At 38.3% G+C, this 27,230-nt stretch overlaps 1 protein-coding gene across 2 annotated transcripts in view; it reads right to left on the bottom strand.

The window, feature by feature from the left end:
- The window catches only part of Reln (reelin), a 466,520-nt gene that overhangs the window by 391,950 nt on the left and 47,340 nt on the right, over positions 1-27,230 (bottom strand). For both annotated transcript variants that reach the window (XM_027926303.3, XM_027926304.3), the window contains exon 2: positions 3,345-3,455. In XM_027926303.3, the coding sequence (XP_027782104.3) occupies positions 3,345-3,455 (111 nt within the window). The remainder of the gene's footprint in view (positions 1-3,344; positions 3,456-27,230) is intronic.

The raw sequence follows: 27,230 nt of genomic DNA, 5'->3' as shown, positions 1-27,230 counted from the left end.
ATAATAGTTACTTAATTCAATCAGGTCCTCTCAAATCATCTTGAGCTACATATCCCAGATTAATCACACTTTAGAATTAAGGTTTTTTTGCCCCCCATGGGTGTATACAAGTCCTGGACTAAAGAACTGGCTGCTTTTTTAGTCACAATGGTTTCTAATTTGGGGAAAGCTAATTTTATTGAGTATTTTCTATGTATTCAAAACTTTTTTTTTTCTTTATAGTACTGGAGACTGGACTCAGGGGTGCTTTGCCACTGAGCAACATCCATAGATCTTTTCATTTTTTGTTGAGAGACAGGGTCTCACTAAGTTGCTGAGGTTGGCTTTGAACTTGTGATCCTCCTGCCTCAGTCTCTGAAGTCGCTGGGATTAGAGGTGTGCACCATAGTGCCCGGCTATGTGTTCAAGACTTTTTATATAAATCATCTCCTTTAATCCTCAAGGCAATCCAAAATCTTAAGAAGCAGGTTCCATTATCATCACCATTTCATAGATGAGGGAAATAAGCTTAATGAGATAAAGCAACTTAGCTGACATGAACAGCTACTAAGTGTGGGGTTAGGGGGAGATGGGACCAGGATCCACAGCAGGTCTACGTGATTCAACAGTCCAAACACTTACCTCTTATTATGATTTAGCTATTAGCTGTCCCCCTCAAAGCTCATGTGTGACTCAAGAAAGTTTAGAGCTGAAATGACTGGGTCATGAGAGCCTTAACCTTAGCAGTGCACCAATCCCCTGACAGGCATTAGCTGGGTGGTAACTGTAGGCAGGTAAGGTGCAACTGCAGAAGGTGGGTCACTGGGGGCATGGCTTTGGTTTACATTTTGTTTGTGGTGAGGCACACTTGTGCTTGGTCTCTTTCTCCCTCTCCGCACCACCCCCCCATCTTTCTTCCTTGTTGCCATGAGCTACTTTCCTCTGATATACTCTTCTGCCATGATTTCTGCCTCACCTTGGACCCAGAGCAATGGAGTTAGCCATTTGTGGACAGAGACCTCTGAAACTGTGAGCACCAAATACACTCTTCCTCCTCTCAAAGTGTTCTTCTCAGGTCTTTTGGTCACAACAATGAAAAACTTGCCTAAAACACCCTTCTCCATACAGTTCCTTCTTGCTGCTGAGGCCAGCCTGCACCTGACTTCTTACGCATACCAGAATTCTTAACCACAAAACTGTCTTTCTTCATCCACTCCAGAGCTCTGGTTTGTTCACTACACTGACACCAGAGTGACCTCTGTAAAGTGAAAAGTTGGTCAAGTCACTCCTCAGCTTAAAACTCTCAAAGTCTTTCCCTTCTTTAGGATAAAGACATAAAACCTATAATATACCAGATGGTCTGGCTGTGGGCTCCTATCCAGCCTTATCTCTTTCCCTCTTGATTGCAATTCCAGCCACTCCAAAGTTTTCTTCAACCCCTAGAACATAGCCAGCCTCTCCCAGGCTGAGAACTTTGTACATTTTGTTCCTCCCTTGGATATGTTGAGCCCCACCTTCCACAGCCCGTTAGCTAAACATTGCCAGCCCTTAGCAAGGCTTGCTATTATATATTTATATGGTCATGTAATCACTGTCTTCCCACTGGACAGTAGCTCTCATATTTCAGTATGCATCAAAATCACCTAGAGTGTATATTTTAAAAAATGACCATGGGGTCCCACTCCCAGAGTTTCTGATTTACTCTGGAGTAAACCTGTAATTCTGCACTTACAACATCCCTTGTGTTGCTGATGCTAATGCTACAGGACAGAGGCCTGATCCACTATAACAGTTTTCAACCTGGATAAACACCTGAAGAACTTTTAAATTTCCAATGTTTAAACCCCATGCCCAAAGTTTCTGATTTAATTGGGGTGGGGTAGAGCCCAGGAATATAAATACTAAAATATATATATTTATATGCTAAAAAAATTATCTAAAATTCACATTTAGAGCTTGAGAGTAGAGTGCTTGCCTAGTATTCACAAGACCACAGGTTTGATCCCCAGGACCTCAATCAATCAATATATACATAAAATGAAATAATATTCACATTTAATTGGGTGTCTTATATTTTTATTTGTTAAATCTGGCAATGGTACTTATAGGTCCTGCTATAACAAAACAGGTAGTATATAATATATTTACACACACACACATTAATACATGGTTGTTAACCTGACCTTTCATCTGGACAGAGCACAAAAATGATGGGGTTAAATAAGAGGAATAATTAGACCTAAGGGCAAAAAAATTCCTGAGGTTTTGACCTTAGAAATAGTTACCAACAGATTATAAAATCTTACCTGAGATCTTTTGAAAATGAGCCAAATTCTCAATGTAAGACAATTTAACATGATATTTAAATGATTTTCAGGTTCCTTTAAACTCTGTGGCTATGGACCTCATCATGACAAGCAGCATGACAATGCAGCATCAACATTATTTCTCTGACATCCGTCAGTAGAGTCACCTGAACAGAGCTACTGCTGGGACTCAGGCAGAGCCGGCCCCTTTTCATATATCAAAAGTAGGTAAAAATTATTTTTTTAATAAGTATCTCAGAGAAAACTAAAATGTTGAACACATGACTGCCTTTGACAATGCAGTTTTATCTTTCTCATTTCAATACAGGAAGTCTTTAGTAGTTTTCCAATTTGAGAGTAACATCAGTGATTTCTGTCTTATATAAACTGGGTATATTAAATTTGTATTTTTGATGCCATGAAGGGTCTACTTAATCCCAGCTTGGCATGTTTACAGCACTCTGGGTAAACTAGAGATTTCCAACCCGAGAATCCTCTGGGATTAATGGCCATCATGTAGCTTTCTGCCTCTCCACATAAGTAATCTGCTAGGCCTCTGATCTAAGGACAAAGACTCCATGTAAGTATTTAAAATATTAAATGGTGTTCTTTTATAAATAGTCATAGAATTCAATTATTTTAACAAATATTACTAAGTCCACCATGGAATGCCTAATTGCCAAACTTAACACACTTTTCACTAAAAATTAAAATATCAAAATATAAAACTGTTTATAAGAACAGGTTACTGAATGATTGCACTCAGGTCATAATGAATTTCAGCAACCTAAATGACAGAACTCAGAAATTTATATGAGTTACAGAGGACCAATAGTAACAGTGGTGACCGATGGAGAAAGAGACAGAAAGATCATCACACTGAGCTCATGGTTGGCTAAACATTAATGAGACAGTTCATCTCACCCAGCTTCAAGAATCACTTTGAAAGTTTTTCTCTTAAATAATAAATGTTGAATATTTTAAAACATTTATTTCCAAAACAAAACAACAAAAAAATAACACTTGAAACTAATAAAACATTCACAATTACTGGCTTACCAAATCCAAAAGCATTAGAACCTCCAATGCTCTGTGAAGCTTGAACACTTGTAGAGGTGTACAGTCCTGTCACCAGCAAGCCATCAAAGAAGGTGCTCGTTGAAATTGTCACTGAAATACAAGTGAAAGGGAAAAAATTATCTCAATTAATACAGTCAGAATGAGATAATTTATGTAGTGTCAGACATTATCACAATAATCTTTACTCATTATTAACAAATTTTATATGCTATACCCAGTTAGAAATGTATGTGTGTTTGTGTGTGTGTGTAATCACAGCTGAGAAGAAAAAAAACAAAGCTCAGAACTTTAACAACTATAGTTGTTTGTCTTAATACAGCAGTCCTACCTTTTGCATTCATTTATACTATATGAAAAATCTGAAAATAATGTAGTATTGAACAGATGCTTTCCCCATCTCCTCCACCACCCCTGAAGGCAGTGAAAGGCATTGCTGGAGTTTTGGCATTAGGATGAAACACTTTTTTCTTTTTTTTTTAAGTATTCCATACTGTAGGAAACAATCTTATATCAGCTGAAAGAAGAACAGTAAGACACACTGCATTTCTTATTATGAATCTACACTTCATAGATGAGTTCCCTGAAGTTTTTTAACAAAGAAGACTAATTTGCATGAAGATAGTCAGTCTCTCCCTCTCCAGAACAAGAAAGGAAGACCACCTCATGCTCTAGTTACAGAACAAAGTCTACAGGAGGGGTCCAAATGGTTTCATAACTAAAAGATCAGGATTTCCTAGGAAGAAAAGAGTCAAATTAAATCTATCTGTATGCTATTCAGGTTTGGCTTCTTAAAATTTTGTCTTGCTCACCATCCTAAAAACTGACCATAATTTCCTGCTTGACATAACATTTTCTTTTGCACGGATTTGATAAGATCAAGATGATACCATTTATAGGAGGAAGTAGGGAGAAGGTAATGGCATTATATTGTAGAGTTCAGAACTTGGCTATCATGCTTGGTGGCAATAGGAAAATGGCCAGAGTGGCATTAACTTTGATGGGAATGTTTAAATTAAACTGCAGGGCATCCAGCAGTAAGTAGAGCTGAACAGTCTGAAACATGCATATCATAAAGCATAAAGCAAGGAACATCTATCAGTATAACAGCCTGCCATGCTACCCACCTCCTGCAAATGGCACTGAATATTGGAATCCATCACCTTTCCTTTCTCTAGTAAAGTAGCTAATGTTTTTAAATGCTAGCACATGAATCACTTAGTTGGGCTCTGAGTTAAGTAGGTTTCACATATTATCTCATTTAACCAGCAAAGCACTTCTGTAAAGGGAGTGTTGCCATTATTCTCAACATATAAATAAGGAATTTATGGCACAGAACAATTAAGAACCTGCCCAGAACCATCTGCTATCATCTAAACATTTTAATGCTGTTTACTTAGGTTCTCTTCTATTTTTCCTCTGTTCCTCTCAGATCAAGTAGCCAAGTAGCCATGATCAAACCCTTACTTCCTAGCTCTCTTCTCAAATCATTCATATGCATGAAAAGTAGTTTTACAATAGGAAAGTGAAAGCCTCAAGAGTTGATGTCACTGTTATTATAAAGGACCAAAGGCCACTGGGAGATAACTCTTGGGCATGGTGGACAAAACCCAAAGACAGGTAGGGGTGAGGTCTGGGTGCTGGGCCTCTGTTGGTTGGATATTCTTGGTCCACCCACTTCCTCTCCTTGGTCTAGATTCCTTCATTTGTAGAATAATATCCTAAACATCAGTCCACCAGACTCCATTTGGCTCACCCCAGATTCCCACAGTTGGTTTAACTGATGACTCTCTCCTTGGAGTCATGGAGTTAATCTTGACTAAGACTAGAAAGTCCTTTAATTGCTTCTGGCCCTCCCCACTGTGCGGTTTGGAATTAAGTGACTTCCTGTTAAGATGACCTTACTGACCAGACTTTGATGCTGTGTCTCTGGCCATCATTCACAGTGAATCACACCCACCCTGCAGTGTCCCATGGTGGAGTCATGTACAGCCACTTCCTCACTCCACAACACTCTAATCCAGGGAAGCAGCAGCTGGGCCGATGCACAAGCACCAGCCTGTGGATTCCTCTCTGGTCCTTAATGCTTCTGCTCTGGTTTCCATAGCTAAGATTCCACAAAGTGTGAGGTTACAGGTTTGGATAAGAGGCAAATCTGAATTTTGTTCTACCAGTCTTTCCCTCTGATCAGCATGTGACTGGGGTTTCTTAGATTCTTCATTTAAAAGGGAATGATAATACTATCAAGTTTACTTTGAGAATCAAAAGCAAATATAGTTACTATGTACCTCTCTACCAACATATCTATCACCTCAACACATTATCAAGCATTCAGTAAACCATCAATAAAAGTCAGTTCCCTTTCCTTGCCCCCTCTCAGACCCTGAAGCCCTGACTGGCTCTTCCCTTCATGAGAAAGAGAGTTCTGTACAAATATCCTGGCATCTGCCTCACCAGAGGCCTCGGCATATCCAGTCAATGGATTAGCCATGTCCAAGTCCTGCTGCCTGCTAGGATTCTTATGTGCCCTCCCAACCCACTACTTCATTTCTGACCATGTTTCCCACCTGGGCTGACCTGTGATCTCAGTGGGCCCAAGACAAGTGAGAAACCCCAGCTTGTTGGGAATTTGCTCTCCCTCCTAAAAGGTATTCTTTAAGAATGTCCTCAGAGCAGAGGCTCAAGACTCTTAGAGAAGGGCTGAGTATGAGAAGCATGATGGGTGGCAACTCTCAGTATTTCCTCTACTTCCCTCAGAAATTCAGTTCTGGTCCCAAAGGGGTAAGCCTGTCCAAAAGAGAAGGCCTTCGCTCAGCAAAAGAGAAGCCCTTCCATGTCTATCATGGTGATGGATTAGTTCAAGTAACTGATAGCTTGTCCATACCTGGTGATGTTTTCATCCTCTAGAGATGTGCATCTAGGAAACTGCCCGGACAGACCATGGCTCATTTCAGTACTGAGGTGCCAAGGCCAGCAGAGCCCCTTAGATGCCCATCAGACTGTTAACTCCATGCCAGGCATCCCTCTCATCTCTACCCAGTGCCTCTCCTGCCCTGGAGGATGAGTGTGTTCTGCTTTTAACTCCTCTACACATCAAAATGCCTGTCCAGTTTCAGATCAGTTCTTTCCTTTACACAGATTCTCAGATTCCAAAGCAGCAAGGGCTAGTGAAGACAGCTCAGGGTAAGAGGACTGAATTTATTTCCAGTGTGAATGTTATTTTGCTAGGTCAGATTAGGAAAGTTTTTCTCTGTTTGGTTCTATTCCTAGTAGAGATGTGAATACCTATTATTTAGTACTGCTAGGTATACTTAAATATGTGAGAAGTCATTTTTAAACATTGAGTGTCTTAGAATAAAAATGGAATTACTGAGAAAAACACTTATGTCTCTAGAGTCTCTTGGCTTTAAATACCATCCATAAGCTGACCACTTCCAAATTTCCATGTTCAGTTCAGGCTTCTTTTCCAATTCCAGATGCACAGGAAGCTGCTGTTCATCACCCCCACTTGGATGTCCAAGGGGCACCTCAACTTCAACATGACCAACACTTTAACATCGACTCCTCCCCCACCCCACCCCCTACACCCACAGAGCTGCATCTCCTGCAGCTCTTCCCATTTCAGATAATAGCAACATCACCTTTCCTAATATTCAGGCCAAAAACCTCTGGGTGAAATTTGCAATCACCTTCCTCCCACAAATCCACAAGTCAATCCTGTGGCTCTGCCTTCAGATTATATCCAGAATCAGGTCACTTGTCACACTACTCTAAGTATCATCATCTCTCCCATGAATTATTTCATTAGATGTCAACCTGCCCTTCCTAGTTCTGCCCTCACTTCTCTATAGTCCATTTTCACTGTGAGTCAGAACTATTGTTTTAAAATATACATCTGGGTGGGCACCATGGCACATGCCTGTAATCTCAGAGGCTCAGGAGGCTGAGATAGGAGAATCAAGCAGGAGGGCCTCAAATTCAAGTCCAGATTCAGCAAATTAGTGAGGCCTAAGCAATTTAGTGAGACCCTGTCTCAAATTTTTTAAAAAGGGCTGGAGACATAGCTCGGTGGTAAAGTGTCATTGGGTTCCTGGGTTCAATCCCCAATATATAAATAAATAGATAAATAAATAAACAAACAAACCTTCTGATTGATGTCACTGTTCTCCTTAGAATTTTCTAGGGGCTCCATATTTTGCTCAAAGTCTTTTTATTTTTTATTTTTTTGTACTGAGAATTAAACCCATAGACATCATTTTACCACTGTGCTATATCCCTAGTCCTTTTTAATTTTTGAGACAGGGTCTTGTAAATTGATGGCCTCAAACTCTCATTTCTCCTGTTTCAGATTACTGAGTGTGGGATTACAGGAATGCACTACCACTCAAAGTCAAAGTCTTTACAGTGGCCTACAAAACAGAACATAATCTGTCTCCATGCCCTCTCTGGCCTGCTGGCTCACATACATCAAGCCTTCGCATGAACCATTTCCTCTGCCTCAGACTCTCTTCTTTCCGATGTTGAAGGGCCACTTCACTCATCTCCCTTAAGCCTCAGTTTGAACATTACCCTCCAGTGAAGGCCATCTTAAGGACACTATTTAAACCTCAGACAGCCCCCTGTCCACCTTCCCCCACTTGACTCTCCTTTTCTCTTCTTCGGTACTATAAGTCATGTTATTACCACCTAACAGATGGTACTGATATAGCTATGTATACTATTTTTTGGTTATTATATTTATTCTCAGTCTCATTCTGAATCTTGAATGTTTTGTTCAATGATATATCTTAAGTGTGTAGAACAATTCATGATACTTTTAAGTGCTTGGTAAATGTTTAGTAAATTACCAACAAATAACTCATTCACATAGAAGTAGGGTGAGGCTGTCTTATCTTCCACTTGTTTCCAGAGAAGTATGTTGTAAATCCTAGACTTTTATGTGTCAGGGGAAGCCAAAGGGTAAAAGGGAGACAGAGAAAAGTTGGCTATTTAAATATGTGAAATATTTTCCAGAGTGCATGGCAGATCAATGCAGAGAGAAGCTGACTAAAAGGCCAACCAAAGAAATCTGTAGAAAAGGCAGGCTGACTTAAGGACATGATACCTTAGCTATCACATGCTGAATGTTTACATTAATCATCCAAAGAAAAAGTTCCCTTGTTGGAAACAAATTGATTATAATCTATTTCTGTTTGCTTGGGTCGGGATTTTAAAGTAGTTTTTTTTTTTTTTTTTAAATGTATTTGCCTTTGGAAAAATGCTGCTCTATTGACAGCATCAAACAAGCATTCCTTTTCCTCCTCCAAACAGATGTAATGAATAATCCATATGTGAACTGCTCTCTGTTTTTAAGAAAGAGGAAATGCAGCCCGACTCTTGCGGGATTTAAGACATACCTTTCTGATCACTAAGCTCCCTTTTACTCAAAAAGACAATGGATCCAGTTTCTGTATTTTAAAAAAATTAGACCATGGTGGATTCCCTGTGAGGGTGTAGGAAATTTCAGACTGTCTGCAGCTGGCATGTTGTCACACACAGCTTCAGCAGTGAACACAGGAGCAGTGCAAGGCACCACCAACACTCAACTGTCAGGAGCACCCTTCTCCCAGCTCCTTTCCCTTTCACTCTAGTCCTTCTTCTAGTCTCTACTTGCAGCCCCTGCTTAATCTGCCAGCATTTCTTAAAAAGAAGAAGTTAAATGCACAGAAAGAAACAATTGTCTCAGGTATGGGGGCTGCTCTGGCCACAGTCTCCAAAGCTGTTGTCGTCTGCATAATTCTGCTTCATCAGCCTTTCCAAGTTTCAGAGCTCACTGGAGGCCGCCCCCTGACCTGATCCTCTGATTCCCTTCCATAAAGCGGCACTGGCTCTTCCCTTCCTGTGCCCTGACCTGACTTTCCTCCCTCTGGTTTTTTGGGATCACCCTTCCTCCAAGCACTATTTAAGCTCAAGCCTTAGCTCACCGTTTACTTTCACAACCTACTGCCACTTAAGCAACTGAAAGAATCTTGAAAGCCCAAACAGTGATTTCTGACAAATGAAAGGAGATGTTTACCATACACAATACCAGTATGGTCCATGATGGAAAAAAGAAATTGAAGCTCATATTTGTAAATGAAAACTTATTTCAATGCATATATAAACTAAAGGGAAACTTTACAACTTTCACAGTATCAATAATCATTGATAATAATAATAATAGTTGATAATAATAATAGCTGATTAACTGAAGATAGAACCATTGTCTACTATTTTATATAAACAAAGTATAAATGAATCAGGATTATGCTTGTGTATGTTTGTGTAGATATAGATAACCATTTGCAGAATTCAAAATACAAAGTCCTAACTCCCACTAGAGATACTTTTTGTAATTTTTCTGACACTCTGATTTAGAATGTTAGCGTTATAAACTGTATAGTTTAAAATGTTTCAAAGGCATTGTTATATTAAAAGGTTTCCTTTAAAAATATTCATGTATGAGGCCAGGTATGGTAGAGTCTGCCTGTAATCCCAGCCACTTGGGAGGCTGAGGCAGAAGCATCAAGAGTTCAAGGCCAGCCTCAGCAATTTAGCAAGATCCAGTCTCAAAATAAAAATAAAAAGGACTGGGGATATAGCTCAGTGCTAAAATGTCCCTGGGTTCCATCTCTAGTACGAAAAATCAATATAAAATAAAATTAGCCAGGCACAGTGGCGCATGCCTGTAATCCCAGTGGCTTGGGAGGCTGAGGCAAGAGGATCGCATATTCAAAGCCAACCTCAGCAAAAGCTAGGCACTAAGCAACTTGGTGAGACCCTGTCTCTAAATAAAATACAAAATAGGGCTGGGGATGTGGCTTGGTGGTTGAGTGCCCCTGAGTTCAATCCCCTGTACCACCCACCCCCTGCCAATTAAAATATTCATATATGAAATATATTTCTATAAGTAGAAGTTATAGTTAAGAAATAAATTTGGGTGCACTAGGATAGGGAAAAAAATCACATAAAATTTTTATACTTGAACCACCTTTAAGACAAACAACTATAGTTTACATATGTCTAACTAATATCTAATACCAGTTAATAAGCAAAACCTTCATGCCAAGATTGTCAAACAAATGGTCTAATCCACATTAAGATGGCAACAAGTCTTAACTATGTATGAATTCACTTTAAAGATTATTAACATAAACAATTGTTGAGCCTATGTGTTGGGTGTGTTGGGTACACAGGTGTTTGCTGTGCTAGTCTTTTAACTTTTTTTTTTTTTTTTTAGTTTTTTCCCAATAATTTTATCAGCATGTCTTGGAGTTGATAATTCCTTATCAACCTCACAGTTTTTGGAGAATAGATTTTCTCTTACTTTGGAAAACCTTCATTTAAAAAAAAATTTTTCATATTAAAAAGTTGCAGAAAAAGAATTTTAATTATAAATGCATCCAGGATGAGCAAACTAACTTATTAAAATGTACTAGGACGAGACATCCAGACTTCATGAACTAATAAGCAAGACATATTGCTATGGTTGAATGTTTTGTTCCCCAAAACTCATGCTAGTATCTAATACTCAAAGTTATATGTTAGTGGTATTAAGAGGGTAGAAACTGAATCCGACCATGGTGTTTGAAGTGGGGCTTTTGAAAGTGATTATATTTAGATCAAGTCATTAGGGTGGAGGCCCAGATTAAATCTCTGAGGCTTTATAAGAAGAGAGACAGAGACCAGACACACATCCATAGACACACCCAGTCCCTGCCTCTTGCCATGTGATGCCATGTGCTGCCTCAGAACTCTGCCAGCAAGAAGGTCATCCACTAGAACTTAGGTGATGCCTTGGAGACCTACCTTGGAAAGTCCATAAAGGTGAGCTAAATAAATCTCTTTTCTTTATAAAGTCATCTGCCTTGGGTATTTCATTACAATAACAAAAAGCTAATACATATGAATAGAAATAACTGAATGCCTTCTCTGAGCCAAGAACAGTGTTAAAGCTGTAATTTCAGTATTATTAGTCAGGAAAGCAAAAAAAAAAATATTTAGAGCTATAGAATAGGCTTCTCCTTGACAAAATGTTTATATTTATAAACTCTGACATCCTATCAATTCTAGATATTTTGTGCAAATTAAAAGATAACACCACGATCTTCTTTGATATAAGGAGAGTAACTAAGATCAGAGTAGGGACGAAGAGCAGGAGAAGAAGATTAACATTTAACAGGGATGAGAGGTGGGAGGGAAAGGGAGAGAGAAGGGAAATTTCATGGTAATGGAAGGAGACCCTCAGGGTTATACAGTGGAGGGGGTAGAGAGAGAGGAGGGGAGGGGAGGGGAGAGGTGGGGAGGGGGGAGGGGGGAGGATGGGAAAGGCAGCGGAGCACAACAGACACTAGTATGGCAATATGTAAATCAATGGATGTGTAACTGATGTGATTCTGCAATCTGTGTATGGGGTGAAGGTGGGAGTTCATAACCCACTTGAATCAAAGTGTGGAATATGATATGTCAAGAAATTTGTAATGTTTTGAACAACCCACAATAAAAAATTAATAAATAAATAAATAAAAAGATAACACCACGATGAAAGTTTCATAGTATAATTTGTAAAATTCTTCCCGAGGGGACTTTTCCTCCCTTGAAGTCAATTTTTATATCTTTAATAGATTTGCATTTTATCATAGACTTGCATTAGAATATTGTAAATAGAACTAGCCATTTCGTAATCAAAATTACAGATTGCAAATAGGATTTTAAACTTGCCAGTATCTATTTTTTTGGGGGGTAGTAATAAAACATATATATTTTTACCTATAATCAGAAAGTGATATGTCCGATCAGATCATACCATTCTTCGTTCAAACAAACATCTCTAGCCCTCTATCATTCACAGAGTAAAACCCTAAGTCTTCACTGTAGTTTCAAAGACCTTCAGATCATCACTATAACCAACAGCTTCCATCAAATATCCCTATTGGAGAGGAAAATACCCTTTGATCCAGTGACACCAGAACATGTTCTGCACTTCCTTGCCCTTTTTCAGAGGACAGTCTTTCCTCGAATTACTTGAGGTAATCTTTTGTTAAAATCCCACCCATTTTTCAGGTGTAGATTCAGATGCCATCTCCCTCATGAAGTCTGTTCTGACTTCCAAGGAAGCTGGCTCCTCTCTTCCCAGGAACCCCAGAGCTCTCAGAAATTATGGAGCAGTTCAGCAGAGGAGCTCGATCAGTATGTGTTGGATTCAACCATACAGAAACATTTGTTACAACACAAAATACTGTATAAGAATAAAACAAAATGATATCATGAAACGAACTAAAATGGTGAAATCTAAACTTTTACAGGGAAAAAAAAGTACCAATATTACTCATATAGAGATATATGAAAATGAGGGTTTCCATGAAAATTTTAAAAAATGAAAAATACTGCATTATTTTATTTTATTGTAGCCTTCAAAAGTGAGAAATATTTGAGAAAATTTTGATTGAATTTTATGATTACAAAGCAGTGCTTCTTTGGCACCTATATACATTGTTGTGTGACTATAAATACATATTTTATATATGTACCAAATTAATCTTCTGATAATTTGTGTCACTAAGATACCTAATAACATTATCCTCACTCTAAAGTTTCTATGCCATTTCCGCAAATAAAAAATAAGAAGGCATCAAAAGGCTGAGGAGGTTATACGTATCTCTTCCACATCTGTGTTAAATTGGGAATGAGCTTAGCACCGGGAGGCTATGAATATGGATTGCCCAGTTGTGACAGGAGAATGAAAACATGATGTAGCAACACAATTCAATTCTTATCAGCGGCTCAGAGAGTACCACTGTCTTGAAATGACTAATTACCGAGTCAGTTATTATCTATTATAGCTTCTATTAGATGTTCTCAACAAGACCCTAATACTATTCTTGCAGAAAAGCACTGAAGATGAAAGTCTGGAAGAAAATAAATTTCAACATTTAATGCCATTTGCATTTCATCCTACAGTTTCTGGACTACAATGCTCTATGGCCCATTAAATTTTGATCACTTCAAACATATTCCACCATTACTTTATACAAAAGACTATTTGTGCAAAAAGGAAATATATAATATTTTAAATGGTGTTTCCATATTTTTTTAAAGTTGACAAACATCAGAAGACAGCAGGTTGCAAAATTGTTGAAATTAGTATTTAAGTATTAGTGAAGATGCACTGATTGTGAAGAGTTCTCATCTCATAATTTTATATATTTTGAAGATGAAAAACACAAGCAGAATCTAATATTGTCACTATCTTAAAAAAACCATCACATTTTGCCTTATGAACAGAAGCTTGTTTGCCTTTTGAATATAGAACAGATAAAATAGCCCAAGGAATACACATATTTCTCTGAAAATGAAATAAACTGAGTTTATTTGCTGCAAAATCATCAACACTGTGTGTTTGATTACTGATTCTTCTTTAGTTAAAGTGCCACTAGCTCTGGGTTCCAGAGACCACCAAAAATTACATTATAACTTCTTCCTTTCAAAGCCTAAGAATGTAACCTCTACTTCTCATTACATGTATTAATTTCATTTTACATGGTTTTATGCAGTTTTAAAATATTCAGGTATTTCAATAATAACATTCCCAAAGCAAGAAAAGGAAAGAAAAAAGAAATAATTACAGTAAGTATGTAAAAAAAAAATTAACCGAAGATCAAGATTCACTGAGAAAGGACATGAATTCATAGGAGTGAACTGAACACAAGGATTTTAAATAATTAGATTAGGAACAAATGGGCTCTGGTCAGCCTTCTGTGAGGAATGGGAAGAGATCACTCCTGACTTTCCTGTTTCTTCCAACAATGAATTGGAGGGGGCAGGATGAGGAAGGATCTGGCAGCCCACCTAGCTTAGTCTCCTGTGGATCCATCTCTGGAGAAACTCTGCTAAGTGTACCACACCCATCCTCTCCTCCTTCCCTAAGTTTTTAATAGATGGCTCACTTAGACCATCTCTAAGGATTCTTTACCTTCAGATATAATAGATGCTTCCTTAATAATAATAACAGCTAAATAATATATGAGCACTATGTGTCAGATATTCTTCTAAGCCTTTTTTAGGTATTATTTAATCTTTTCAATATCCCCTTGAGACAAGTACTATTATCATTCCCTTTAACTCATGAGAAAGCTGAAACAAAGGGAGTGGGAGGTGAGTTCAGTAACATGCCTTAACTGGTAAGTAAAAGGTGGCTCTAAGAAATGGAAATGGAATGGTGCTTTCCATTCTGGATGTATTGCATTAAGTACAGCAGCCTGTTTCCCAATGTGCCTGAGAGGAAGGTAGGGGCTTGACCTTCCTTGGAAGGCAGTGGTGCAGTGGAGCTTCCAAGCTTCAGACGCATGGGGGTAGAGACCTAGGAGTGTACCCAGCGGGTTGCTCTACAGAAAGCACTTTCCCTGATGCCTGATACACCAATTATTATTACAGCCATTTATTATCATTATTATTACTCCTCTTTTTCATTTCATACAGATCTATACTGTTCCTTGGGGGGACAAAGGAAGAAGAAGGAATGGCCTCTGAAGAGGACTACATGCAGTATGATGAGGATTATCTGAAGATCAAAATAATAAGGTCAAAGAACCCAGGGTCAGCCACCTTTGCAAGAAGAGGGAGAATGCCCTGACAAACGCCCTCCACCTCTGTCTCCACCCGAAAGGAGGGGGAAACCTCAGCATGATCTAGGAATTGTGGCAGGTGCATAAGACCCATCAACAGAAAAATTTAATGACAGAGTGAAATGCTTTCCTGGTTCTGAAAAGTGCTCTTTGCTGGCTAGAAAACAAATCTGGCATCTCTGTGGAAACTTATTATGATATATTTATTACAGATTCAGAGATTCAGATGAACCACACATCGTCTCTCGTCTCATCTGCTGGCACCACCAGTAATAAAAGGAGATCCACTGAGATTTTTCCCTCCTTTAAGTTCTTCTTAGGAGATAAAACAGATAAAGTCAAATGTGTCTGTGAATGTATTATTTTAAAATTACACCCTTTGGAAGCAAGTTTAAATGATAGCATTTGGTGAATTAAAATCTTTCTGTTTCTCCATCCCTCAAACATTGCCTTTTTCTCTATATCCCAGGTGTCTATCTTTCTGTCTCTCTCTCTCTCACACACACACACATACACACACACTCATTCACTCATACATTCAATATTTTTTAAAACATTAACTTTGGGTAAGACCTCAGGTAAAATCCCATCCCTAGCTTGGAGAGCTGTGTCAGAATAAGGCACCTAGGATAGGTCCCAAGCAATATTTTTTAAATCTCATGGAGATGTTCAAGTTTATCCTAAACACAAATTCCTTAACTAAAAGTCTCAAATATAAAATATATATATAATTTTATAATGCTGTACCCTATTCTAGCCCTTAGAGCAGAAATGATTTTATTTTAATCATCTGCCTTTGGCTTTTATAACTTATTATAAATTTTTAAAGAAATTTTCTAAGATCAATGATAAAATTGTGTCTAGAACCAAAAATATTTTTATAAGTGACATTTTATTATTATAATTTAGAGAACTACAACCAAGAGTTACTGGTATTTGTGATTTGTCTCTGACCTTATTTTTCATGTTACTCTTATATGAGGCTGGATGATACTCATACATGAAAATTTCATATTGTTGGCCCTGCACTCAATAAATTATTAAAGTGATGTGAATAGGAATGTGGTATTCAGGTTTTCAGCAATTTTTATCCCTTTGTTCTTTCCTTTTTAAAAGAAAGATTATTTTGTCTATAACTCCTCATAACTTTATATAATTTTAGTAAAGATTATCCTTAAAATAAATCATTTTGGGAGCTTTATTACCCTCAACCTTCCACCCAAAGTTCTAAAGCTGTTTTTCTTTTGAGGCATGGATGGAAATTAAGATTTCCTAGGCCGAAAAAACATAAGCCTAGAAATTCTTACAAGCACATATGCAGGTAAATATGTTACAATAAAGTGTACAGATGCCTAGGAATAAATATATGTGTGATTTTCCCCAAGATAATCAAATGTTTAAAGCTTTTACATAATCAAAAAGGCTTGTAATTGTTTTGTTTCTAATACATTTTCTTGATTTTTTTTTCTTTTTTAACATGAAGTACCTCTCCCATCCCTCCAAAAATAGGTTTTGATTGAAGATAACTAAAGAAAATTTGAACTCATTTTACAAATTACATAGCCTCTCCTCATAGTGCCAATTTGTTGAAAACATAAACATATGCTTTGATTTTAGTTCAACATATGGATTTCTGCCATAAGAAATATTTAAAGCATTTTCATATGTGCAAGAACTGTGTGTTTGCTCAAGAACATGCCAAGGGTGATAATGCTAATACTCATGTTTATGTCATGTACCTCTGTTACGCTCATAAAATGACTAAGCAATATTAATAATTAATAACTGATGAATTCCTAATAGAGCTAAACTGAATGTATTTATAAAAACATTAAATACTTTAATAGGGGTTTTCTATAGTATTCTCTATGGGTACTTCTATATGTTCATTTCAATATATTAAAAGTTAATTATTAGCAACTATTAGCTAATTATTAGCAACTTTCCTAAAATCAAAGAATTCACTCAAACACTTACTAATTATATTACATTTATGGTGTATATAAGATTGAACTAACTATAAAATCCTAAACAATAAATGATTTATATAAGACAAATAAAAATTTCTCATTTATTTCATGATCAAACCATGTGTACATGCATGCATGGGTGTGTGTGTGTGTGTGTGTGTGTGTGTGTGTGTGTATTGTTGAGCTCATTCATTTATTAAAAAAAATTTATAGATGATACTCTTTTTTGGTGGGGGCGTACTGGGGATTTAACTCAGGGGCACTCGACCACTAAGCCAATCCCCAGACCTTTTTTGTATTTTATTTAGAGATAGGATCTCACTAAGTTGCTTTGTACCTTGCCATTGCTAAGGCTGGCTTTGAACTTGCAATCCTCCTGTCTCAGCCTCCTGAGCCACTGGGATTACATGCATGCACCACTGCACCTGGATAAAGTGCTACTCCTGATACTGGGGATATAATGGTGAACTATCTGCTTACAAAAATAACATTTGAGTAATTGTTCTTGTGCTTTTGTAGTAAAATCCTTATCCTATGTTTCAAAATGCAATTCATAAAATCTAAAATTGCTACTGCTAACACTGAAATTCACAGAATAATGTTAAGTAAATGACACAACAGAGAAATTTTCAGGTATGAGCACAATTACCCTTTTAATATGCAACAAGTGAATGTTTTTCCAAAATTTTTAGATTAGAATAATCATTAAATAAGAATATAATTTAAATAACATTTACATTAACAGATGGCTTCTGAGAGTTATTTGGAAAGTTACAAAAGAAAGAATAAATGCACAAATTTATGTAACATTAATTTGTAATTATATAAAATATTTCTCCTATGGGGTAAAATGGACAATGCTGCACTTTATATTTTACAACATGGCACTTAGTACAATGAGTCTTGCAATCCCCTCCTTAAAATAACGAAATCTCTTGCAGTTAAATAAATTTGCATTTTCAATACAGCCATAAGACTGTTTTTCCAAGGATAAGGATAAAGAAAAACTCCAGGTGTGACTAATCATCAGGAAATGTCTGGAGGCCTAGGAGGAAAGGAAAAAGTGAAGTGATTGGTTATCTAAAGACTGTTTAAATGAAAGGATTTTGCAAAGGACCAAGGATGCTTTGCAGCTGTGGCAGTCCTTTTCTGGTGCAGGATTTCTATGCAAATCTTAATCTAGCCTTAGCACATATTTGATTTTGATATTTGTCTTTGATTTGTTGATTTTTTTAAAGAAAATTAACCTAAACTCTTAAGTTGAAGACTTGGCTTAGCAAACTTGTGTTGGATGAGAGGCAAACTAGCATACAGATACATCTCTACAAACATATAGCTCGCTTGCAACTATTTGTATACAGAAATGCTTATTTAAGATATAGTTCTAAACAGAATATAAAATATTAGTTAAAATGTCTAGTTAACACAGATGTACTCATTCTTTAAGTGTCAATCTGAAATATACAATTATTACTTTTTAGTCAAATAATAAGTATTTGGTTGGAAACATTAGCCAACTAAATTCTCCTGAAGATAATTTTATTTTTATAACTAAAATTTCTCATTACTTGAGAAGATTGTTAATATTTTTTATTCCTAGTACCACCCCCTGCCCTGAGATTTTAATTCTGTATAAATTCTGATTAAATCTCAGGGAAATTTTGTGTAGGTGGTCTTGGGGTAGATCAACCATAGTGATATGAAAAGTCCCAGATTAAGAGCTCCTGGGAAACAGAATGCCCCATGAAGGTTATCCATGGGAATAAAAGTCATGATTGAGTTGAACTACAACTACATTAAGAATTTCACTACAGTAAAAAGCCACTTTGCCTTTTATTATATTGTAGTTTCCTCATAGTGCAAATGATGTTTAACAAGAGGAGGAAACACCTGTTCTTAGGAGACCTCACATGTGCCAGGGAGTTTCCTATAGCTGATGAGGATTGAAACAAATCTAGAATGAAGAGGAGCAGCCAAGGTTGAAGATTTGGGGTGATCACTGAAGAGCAATGTCAGAGTCCTGCAGTGATGTTCTTGGCAAAGGGAACCACTGTATGACCTGACTGTGAATTAATAACAGAGAAAAGCAAATAAATGTTTCCTGAATTTGGCAGTATACCTTTGAAGAACATTTAGCCAATGTCACCTATACTATGGTTTTGATAACAAAACAAAAAAAAATATTGCAGGGGTAAGGGGATGAAGTTAACTTTGCGTATTTTGTTGTGGGGAATTCCCACTGGCTGCCAGGTATCACCTTTCTCTTTTCTGAAGTCTATTAGGTCATCAAAAGCTTTAGAATTTACTAATGAACCCATATCAACTTAAATAGCTGTGGTTCCTGGAATCTTTATCACAATACTTTTATTATCCATGAATCAGAGAAATTCCACTCAATGACCATGTGTAAATTTTTCAGCATCATGACTGGAGAACTGAGCTCCTTTCCAATGCTTATGTAATAGCACTATCCACCTTGAGTTTCAACACTTCTCCTAAGGTCCCAGCGTTCCACGTTTCTCATTTGGAATAAACTTCTTGATGAAGAAGGTGAAAATAATTTGAATAGCTGATTTTCCCCTATCATCCTCAAACAAATATACTCCCATTATTTGTAGTAGTTAGGTACTATAGTCACCTTTAACACTGAATTAATAGATTAAAAAATAACACACCTTTGCTCCTAAGGAACTTACAAGGTTAGGTTCCAGTGAGCCTCTGTTCTCATCAATTGCTAAGTACAAAACCTTGCTTTGTGTGGGTTTCTGTTTTAGAGATACCTACCTTACTGCATAGATACTGCTGGCAACACTGAACTCATATCTAGTAGCACTGTAACTCAGGCCTGAATGATAATCACATTCTGAGGTTCCAGGGTTAGGACTTCAATGTCTGAGCTTGGGGAGGTACAAAATTCAGCCCACAGCACCAACACGGCCTTCCTGTCACACCACTGCTTTTTTCTGGGCTTCAGTTCATTGTAGGCTTGGACTTCCTAAAAGCATTCTTCAAGCTTTGCCTCTGGACTGTATCTCTCTATCCTTTTTTAAAAAGGAAAAATTCATGTTTAAGTAACAAATAATTGTGTATATTTGTGGAGTACAATATGACATTTTTCATTGTAGTTGTAATATTAAAAATGTTAAAAATCTATTCTTTCTGCCCTCTTAAAATGCCTTCCTTAATCCAAGCTGATGCAGGGCGCAGTGGCACACACCTGTAATCCTAGCCAGTCAAAGATTGAGGGCAGGAGGATCACAAGTTCAAGGTCAGCCTAGGAAACATAGTGAGACCGTCTCAAAATAAAAAATAAAAATGTCTGGGGATGTAGTTTAGTGGTAGAGCACCTCTGGATTCAATCCCTAGGGCTGCCAAGAAAAAAGAAAAAATTTTTAAAAATCCAAGCAGATCAGAGATCTCTCCTTTTATTCTTTAGTATTAAAAGTTACAATAAGTAATTGGGGTTGACTGTTCAGAGACTTCTTTCCCTCTTGAGCATTTTAAAATTCTTTTGGAGCTACTGGCCAGGAGATCAGACCCATTACAAAATTTCTCTACATCCTAAGCACCTATCATATTCAGCAAAGTACCGAGAATTCCCTAAAACTCCAGACAAGCCTCACAGCCTGCTTTCCCAGGCTTTCCTCCAGCTCTACTCTTCTGCACACCTCCCTATGTCCAAACACATGAGTACAATGGTGGTTTTCTTGGTTTCAGCCCTCAGTTCTCACCATTGTTTACATCCTGAATTCCTTCCTCTTCATCTGTCCACATTGAAGTCCTTCCGACTCCTCAAGGACTCATCTAAATGTCACTTCTTCCAGGAAGCTCCTTCTCCACTCACACCTTCATTCTTCTTCCCAACAGCTATGAACTCTCTCATCTCTGTGATGTTTCCCACAACTACCTTGAAATTTTGTGTATCATCTGGTCTGCCTTTAGGCCACCAGTGTCTTGGAACCAGTGACAATGTCTTGTTCATCAGTGCATGCCACTGAGCACAATCCCTGGTAGGTTATCAGCAAATGTTTGTTTGTTTGTTTTTTAATATTTGTTTTTTAGGTGCAGGTGGACACAATAGCCTTTATTTTATTTTTATGTGGTGCCAAGGATTGAACCCAGAGCCTCACACATGCTAGGCAAGCGCTCTACCGCTGAGCCACAACCCCAGCCCTCAGCAAATGTTTTTAAAGCAGATATTCTCTGCCTTTAGTAAAATTTGAATCAGAATTAGGTGAATACAGTTGAGGTCCCTCATGATTGCTCCACCTTGATTTCCTGCCAATTTTCAGAGAGCTATTAGAAAATTATTATCCATGTCAGCCAGCTGGTTGCCTGGCTTAACTGTTGACTCTCACAGGACAGTATACTTCTGCCTCTTTCCTTAACCTTACCTCAAAGTTCTCCAATATGCTTCCACCTTCCATTCAGCACTGTTCTACTCTCTTTTGCACAGCTCTTGGGGGACACTTTATATCTAACCCATAAGAGGCACTTTATCTTACCAGTTCCTACTGCTAACTCAATGGACACGAAACTAGAAACAGGAGAAAAGCAACACACCATTATCTACCATAGAGTATTTTCTAACAGATACAGAAAGCATAAGCAATAGAAAATGTAGTAAAACAAACAAACAAAAAAAAAGCAAAGTATGAGAGTATATATTATTATATATTATTATAAAGCATATATTACTTTTGTGGGTATTTTTTCTCCAGAGTGCTGGACCTCATAGACCAGGTAGAGGGAGCAGCAGCACAGGAGCAAAAGAAGTGATATGGGAAAGGGAGAGAGCTCATAAACAGCACAGTATGAAATGCCATAGCAGTTGGCTGAAATTCCATCTAGTGGACAAATTTTGGGGAAAGGTGTAAAACGCTTGCCTCAAAATTATCCCACTTGAGGATCAAGGGAGCTGGTGGTTTATGCCCATCCTTTCTCTGTTGAGGGCTGCTCGTTCGGGGAGTTAATTTTTGCATGGGCAGGAGCAAAATAACCTTCCAGAAAAAGTCCTCTGGCACAGAGACGAGGATACTGGCAGTGAACGCATGCTGGAGCACAATGAAATGGCAAGGTTGAAGGGACACCGGCAGTATTGTGCTGGCAAATGTGTAACAGCTGCCTATCTGGGCAAAAGCCTTTAGTTTGTGGCTGTTTTAGTCAGCTTTGTGTCTCTGTGACCAAGAGACCTGTCAAAAACAATATAGAAGAGGAAAAGTTAATTTTGGATCGTGGTTTTAGAGGTTCAGTCCATGGTCAGCTCACTCCATAGCTCTGAGCCAGAGGTGGAAAAAAATCACAGCAGAGGGTGTTGCAGAGGAAAGCAGCTCAGGATTTGTAACAGGAAGCAGAGAAAGGGAGAGAGAGTGCTCTGCTCACCATGGGCAAAATATAAACCCCAAAGGCACACCCCCAGTGACCTACCTCCTCCAGCCATACCCTACCTGCCTATTGCACCCACTTAATGCACATTAGTGAGGATGTAATCATTTCACCTCCAAACATTCTTGCACTATCTCACACATCAGCTCTCGGGGGACACTTTATATCTAAACCATAAGAGGCACTTTATCTTAACAGCTCCTATTGCTAACTCACTGGACACTGAACTAGAAACAGGAGAAAAGCAACACACTAGAGATTCTTCTCCTTACAGAATCAGAAAGCATAAGCAATAGAAAATGTAGCAAAACAAAAAAAGAAAATGATGAGAGCTTGGAGCATACATTACTTTTGTGGGTATTTTTTTTCTTTCAGAATGCTGGGAACCCAGGACCTCATTCATGCTAGGTAATGGCTCTACCATTGACCTATACCCCAGCCCTCCTTTGTTTTTAATATGATTTATTTAAATATTAGTTTGCATAATTTAATCTTTAATAATGACTGTTGAACAATTAGCTTGCAAAACTTCCTGAAAAATTAATAAATGCCCTTTATGAGCTCACTGAATATGAGAGGGCACTGAAGCATCTATAACCATATCTCTTCTTTTTAAACAAAACACACTTTCTATCCTATATTCCATCTTATCTGTGGGACAGCAAGCAGAATTCCCCACAAGCCTGGGTTGTCTGGAAGGTTACAGAACCTCCTCTTCACAGCAGGAGAGGTATACTCAAGTTCAACTTCCCATACACTGAGGGGCTTCCTTTCTTAGCAGCAACACTCAGTGGACCTCAAGGTTTCCAGAAAGTTGGGCAGGTTGGCTTTCCAGACAACTATGTTTTCTTTTCTTTCCTCCTTCCTTCTTTCCTTGTGTGTTATTCAGGATCAAACCCAGGGCCTCCCCCACCCTGGCTAGGCACTCTACCACTGAGCTACACCCCAGTCAAACAACTCTGGTTTCTAACTACCTAGCCTCAAGCAGATTGCTCCCCTGCTGACTAGACTGTTTCCCCCATCCTTTGCTCTGTAGAAGGGAGAACCACAGGGACAGGAAGCTCCCTCCACAGGAACACAGATGCACACTAACAGTTCTGCTGCACTCTGGTTCCTGCCCACCTCTCCATGGGATGATGAGGAACAGCAAAACCTCCTATTTTTGTTGCCACTTGTTCTTTAAGTGTTCCAAATAAATGCCTATTTGTTAACACACACATGAAACTGTGGAATTTGTCTCAAATATTCTCAGGACAGTTGACAACCACAAGGGGATTCACCTTGCATGACACTTCCAAATCTCAATAATAACTAGGAGCTAAATTATTGACATATTAAAATTTCATATTCATCCTGCATATTTTTTCCTCTATAGTTCTTTCTACTTCACACCTGGTGTTCTCTATTAAATCTTTTTTTTCCAGATTATCTGGCATTTATCCCCCACTCCCTCATATTCAATGAGAACTGCATGCCTGCCAAATTATTTCTTGTCTTCGTGAGATATATTTTATCCTTTGCCAAGAGCCCATTATTCTTGAAGCTTAAGCCATAGCCAGAAACCTAAATCCTGTTTTTCAATACTTATCTATGTAGCCAGATGATTATATCCTATATCCCTCCCCTTCCTCTTCCAAATTCAGCTTCCAAAAAATAGTCCAGCTCCCCAGCCTCAAAAACCACAGCTTCCAAACGTTACGCAGAGGGTCCATGTAATGAACGTGTTCATCAAACACCCTGAGCTAGAATACATTGTGCCCACACCTTGACAGTTATCAGCATCTCCTCCTGTTGCTAGGCAACCATGCTGATTGGCAGCACAAGCTCCTCTTATTCAGCTTGGAGAAGGCAGTACCTATTCTCTGGCTCCAGCATCAGAAAAACTGACAGAGGAAGAGGGCCCTTCACTGACGTGGGATTCCCATTAATCTAGAGGCATAAAGTGGTTACAGGATGGCAGTGAGAAGAATGTTCACCTCACCTGCTCTTGGACAGAATAACAATTTCTCAATAAGCAATTATACTGGGAGAAATCCAACACAGAACAGCATTTAACACGTTTACTTACCTAACCTTTTAACATATAACAACTTTTAGCTGAAGTTCAGAGGTGTATATATATTTCTAATCACAATAGCTTTATTTTAAAAAAGCCATCAATGTGACACATTTATTTCTTTAGAAAAAGGACCTGGCACAAAAAAGTACTTGATAGATGTCTGGTGAATAATTGAATGCATCTGTTATGGTTTGGACATGAGGTATGCCCCCAAAACTCCTGTGTTGATGTAGGAACTGAAATGATTATATTATAAAAGCTGTGTCTAACCCACATATTAATTTAATTGATTGATTAATAATTTTAATGGATTACTAGTTGGCAGCTGTAGGCAGGTGGGGCATGGCTGGAGGTAGGTTACTGGGAGAAAGCCTTCAAGGATTATATATCTTGTCCCTATGACCCCTTCCCCCCAATTCATGGTTACCATGAAGTAAACAGCTTTCTTCCACCATGTTCTTCTACAATCATGATCTTTCTTAATTTGGGCCCAGAGCAATGGAGTCAACCATTTGAAACTGTGAACCCCAAACAAATTTTCACTCCAAGTTGTTTTCACCAGGTATTTTGGTCACTGTGACAAAAAAAAAAAATTGACAGAAATTGGTACTGAGAAGTGAGATTGCTGCTATAACTAACTTGGCCATGTAATTTAAAAGTTTTTAGAATTGGTTTGTGGAAAGAGTTGGTGAAAGTTTGGAGGAGGATGAAGAAGGCTTAGAATGTTGTAAGCAGAGCTTAATGGATGATTCTGGTGGTGACCAAAATGCCAATAGGAATGTGTATGGTGAAGACTGTACTCATGAAGTTTCAGAGGGAAACAGGATTCAGTCAGGAATGGAACTAGAAGCCATCCATGTTACATTCTAGTATATACTTGTCTACATTTCTGCCCATGTCCTGAGACTTTCTGTGAGGCTGAATTTAAAGTGATAGATTAATTAATCTATCTAATTAATATGGTGGAGGAAATTTAAAGGCCACACAGAATTCAGGTGGTGGAATGGGTGGTGTTGCTGGCAGCTTTTTGCCAGGTTTACTGTGAGAACTGGGAGGAAAATACAGAGGAAGAATATTTAAAACTTGCAATTTCCAGAAAAGTACCTGTAAAATTTGGGCCAAAGAGGGTGTAGCTGTTGAAGAGATTCTACCACCAAAGAGAAGCTAAGTACTTTACACAAAAACAACAGGAAAGATGTCTCATGAGCATCTCAGAAATCAGTGAGACCACACCCCGTCACAAGCTCAAGGACATAAAAGGGAAACCTACTGTGAGAAGAGACTATGGAGACCATTGCAGCCTTGGTCCAAGGGGTCTGGATACTGCTACATTTGGCAACAGAACTTGGAGTCATCCACATGATGCTGGTTCAGCAGAAATAGATGTTAGAGTTAGGGGTTCATGGAGGCTTCCACTAAGATTCCAAAGGAAAGCCTACAAGACCAGCCAAAGGGTAAGAGGGTCAGAATTGCCACAGGCAGGCCCTGAGGGATGAGACATGAAGCTGCTAAAGGAAGACAAAGTTACAGTGGATACCCCCATCCCTACTCTAAATTTAAGAGATGCCAGTAACATGAAACATAAGCCAGGGAAAGCTGCTTGTTGCAGACCAAGCCAGCCTAAGAGAGAGGCTATGAATGCTCCAACTAGCAAGGACACAGGGGCCCAAGACCTTTGGAGATCAAATCTCACTGTGATCTCAGACTCTCACAGTCAAGAGTTTGCCTTGAGTCTCAGAAACCTTGAACTTGTACCTTTGGCCAATGCTGAAACTGTTTGGACTGTGGGGACTCTTAGAGATGGCTAAATGAATTTTGTGTTGTGATATGGACATAAGCTTTGGGGGTTCAGGGGCAGAATGTTATGGTTTGAATATGAGGTACACCTCAAAACCTCCTTGTTAATGCAAGAAGTAAAATGATTAGATTATGAGAACTGTAACCAAATCTATGAACTAATCCATTTGCTGGATGAATAATGTAAACTGATTACCAGGTTCTATCTGTAGGCAGGTGGAACATGGCTGGAGGATGTAGGTCACTGGGGGCACCCCCCTGGGGATTATACATCTTGTTCCTAGCTCCTTTCTCTCTCTCTCTGTTTCTTGGTTGCCATAAAGTAAACAGCTTTCCTATGCTAAGTGTATCCGCCATGATGTTCTGCCTTACAATATTGGGCCCAGAGCTTACTAACTGAACCTCCGAAACCATGAACCCAAAAAGACTTCTCCTCCAAGTTGTTCTTGACAGCTATTTTGTTCACAGTGATGAAAAGCTGACTAGCATAGCATCCAACTACTTAGGTTAAAGTATCTTCCTGTTTCCTGAATTCCCCGGTTTTCAGTTGGTCTATAATCTTATCAATAGTCAATGTCCTCATCTTTTCCATCCAAACTACTGCCTCTCTTCTCTCATCTCCCATTTACTCTTCAAATCAATTTTGATCTAGCTTCCACCTCAATACTGCACAATAAAAACTCTCACCAAAGTTACTAGTGACCTCCATGTTTTCAAATCCAATGACACGTCCTCACCTTACTTGACCAATCTGTATCATGCTACTCTCTCTTCCTTTAGCCTTTAGGAGTCTCATTTTTTTTTTCCTTCTATATAAAGGAAATTCCCTCTTTTCTGTTTTGGCCCAATCCCTCCCCAGTCTCTAAAGATTAGTACTCTTTAAGGCTCTATCCTAGTACACAGTACTTCTTATTCTATTCTTACTCTGTTCCTAACCCTAGGCAATCTCAGTATGTATGTCATCTACATGTAAATGGATCATAAATCTCTCTCTACTAAAGCTCTAGATTAGCTT

This window comes from Marmota flaviventris, chromosome 1, assembly GCF_047511675.1.
Source record: "Marmota flaviventris isolate mMarFla1 chromosome 1, mMarFla1.hap1, whole genome shotgun sequence".
Lineage (NCBI taxonomy): Eukaryota > Metazoa > Chordata > Mammalia > Rodentia > Sciuridae > Marmota > Marmota flaviventris.
The sequence above is the reverse complement of the archived record's forward strand: the minus strand, read 5'-3'. Positions and strand labels throughout refer to the sequence as shown.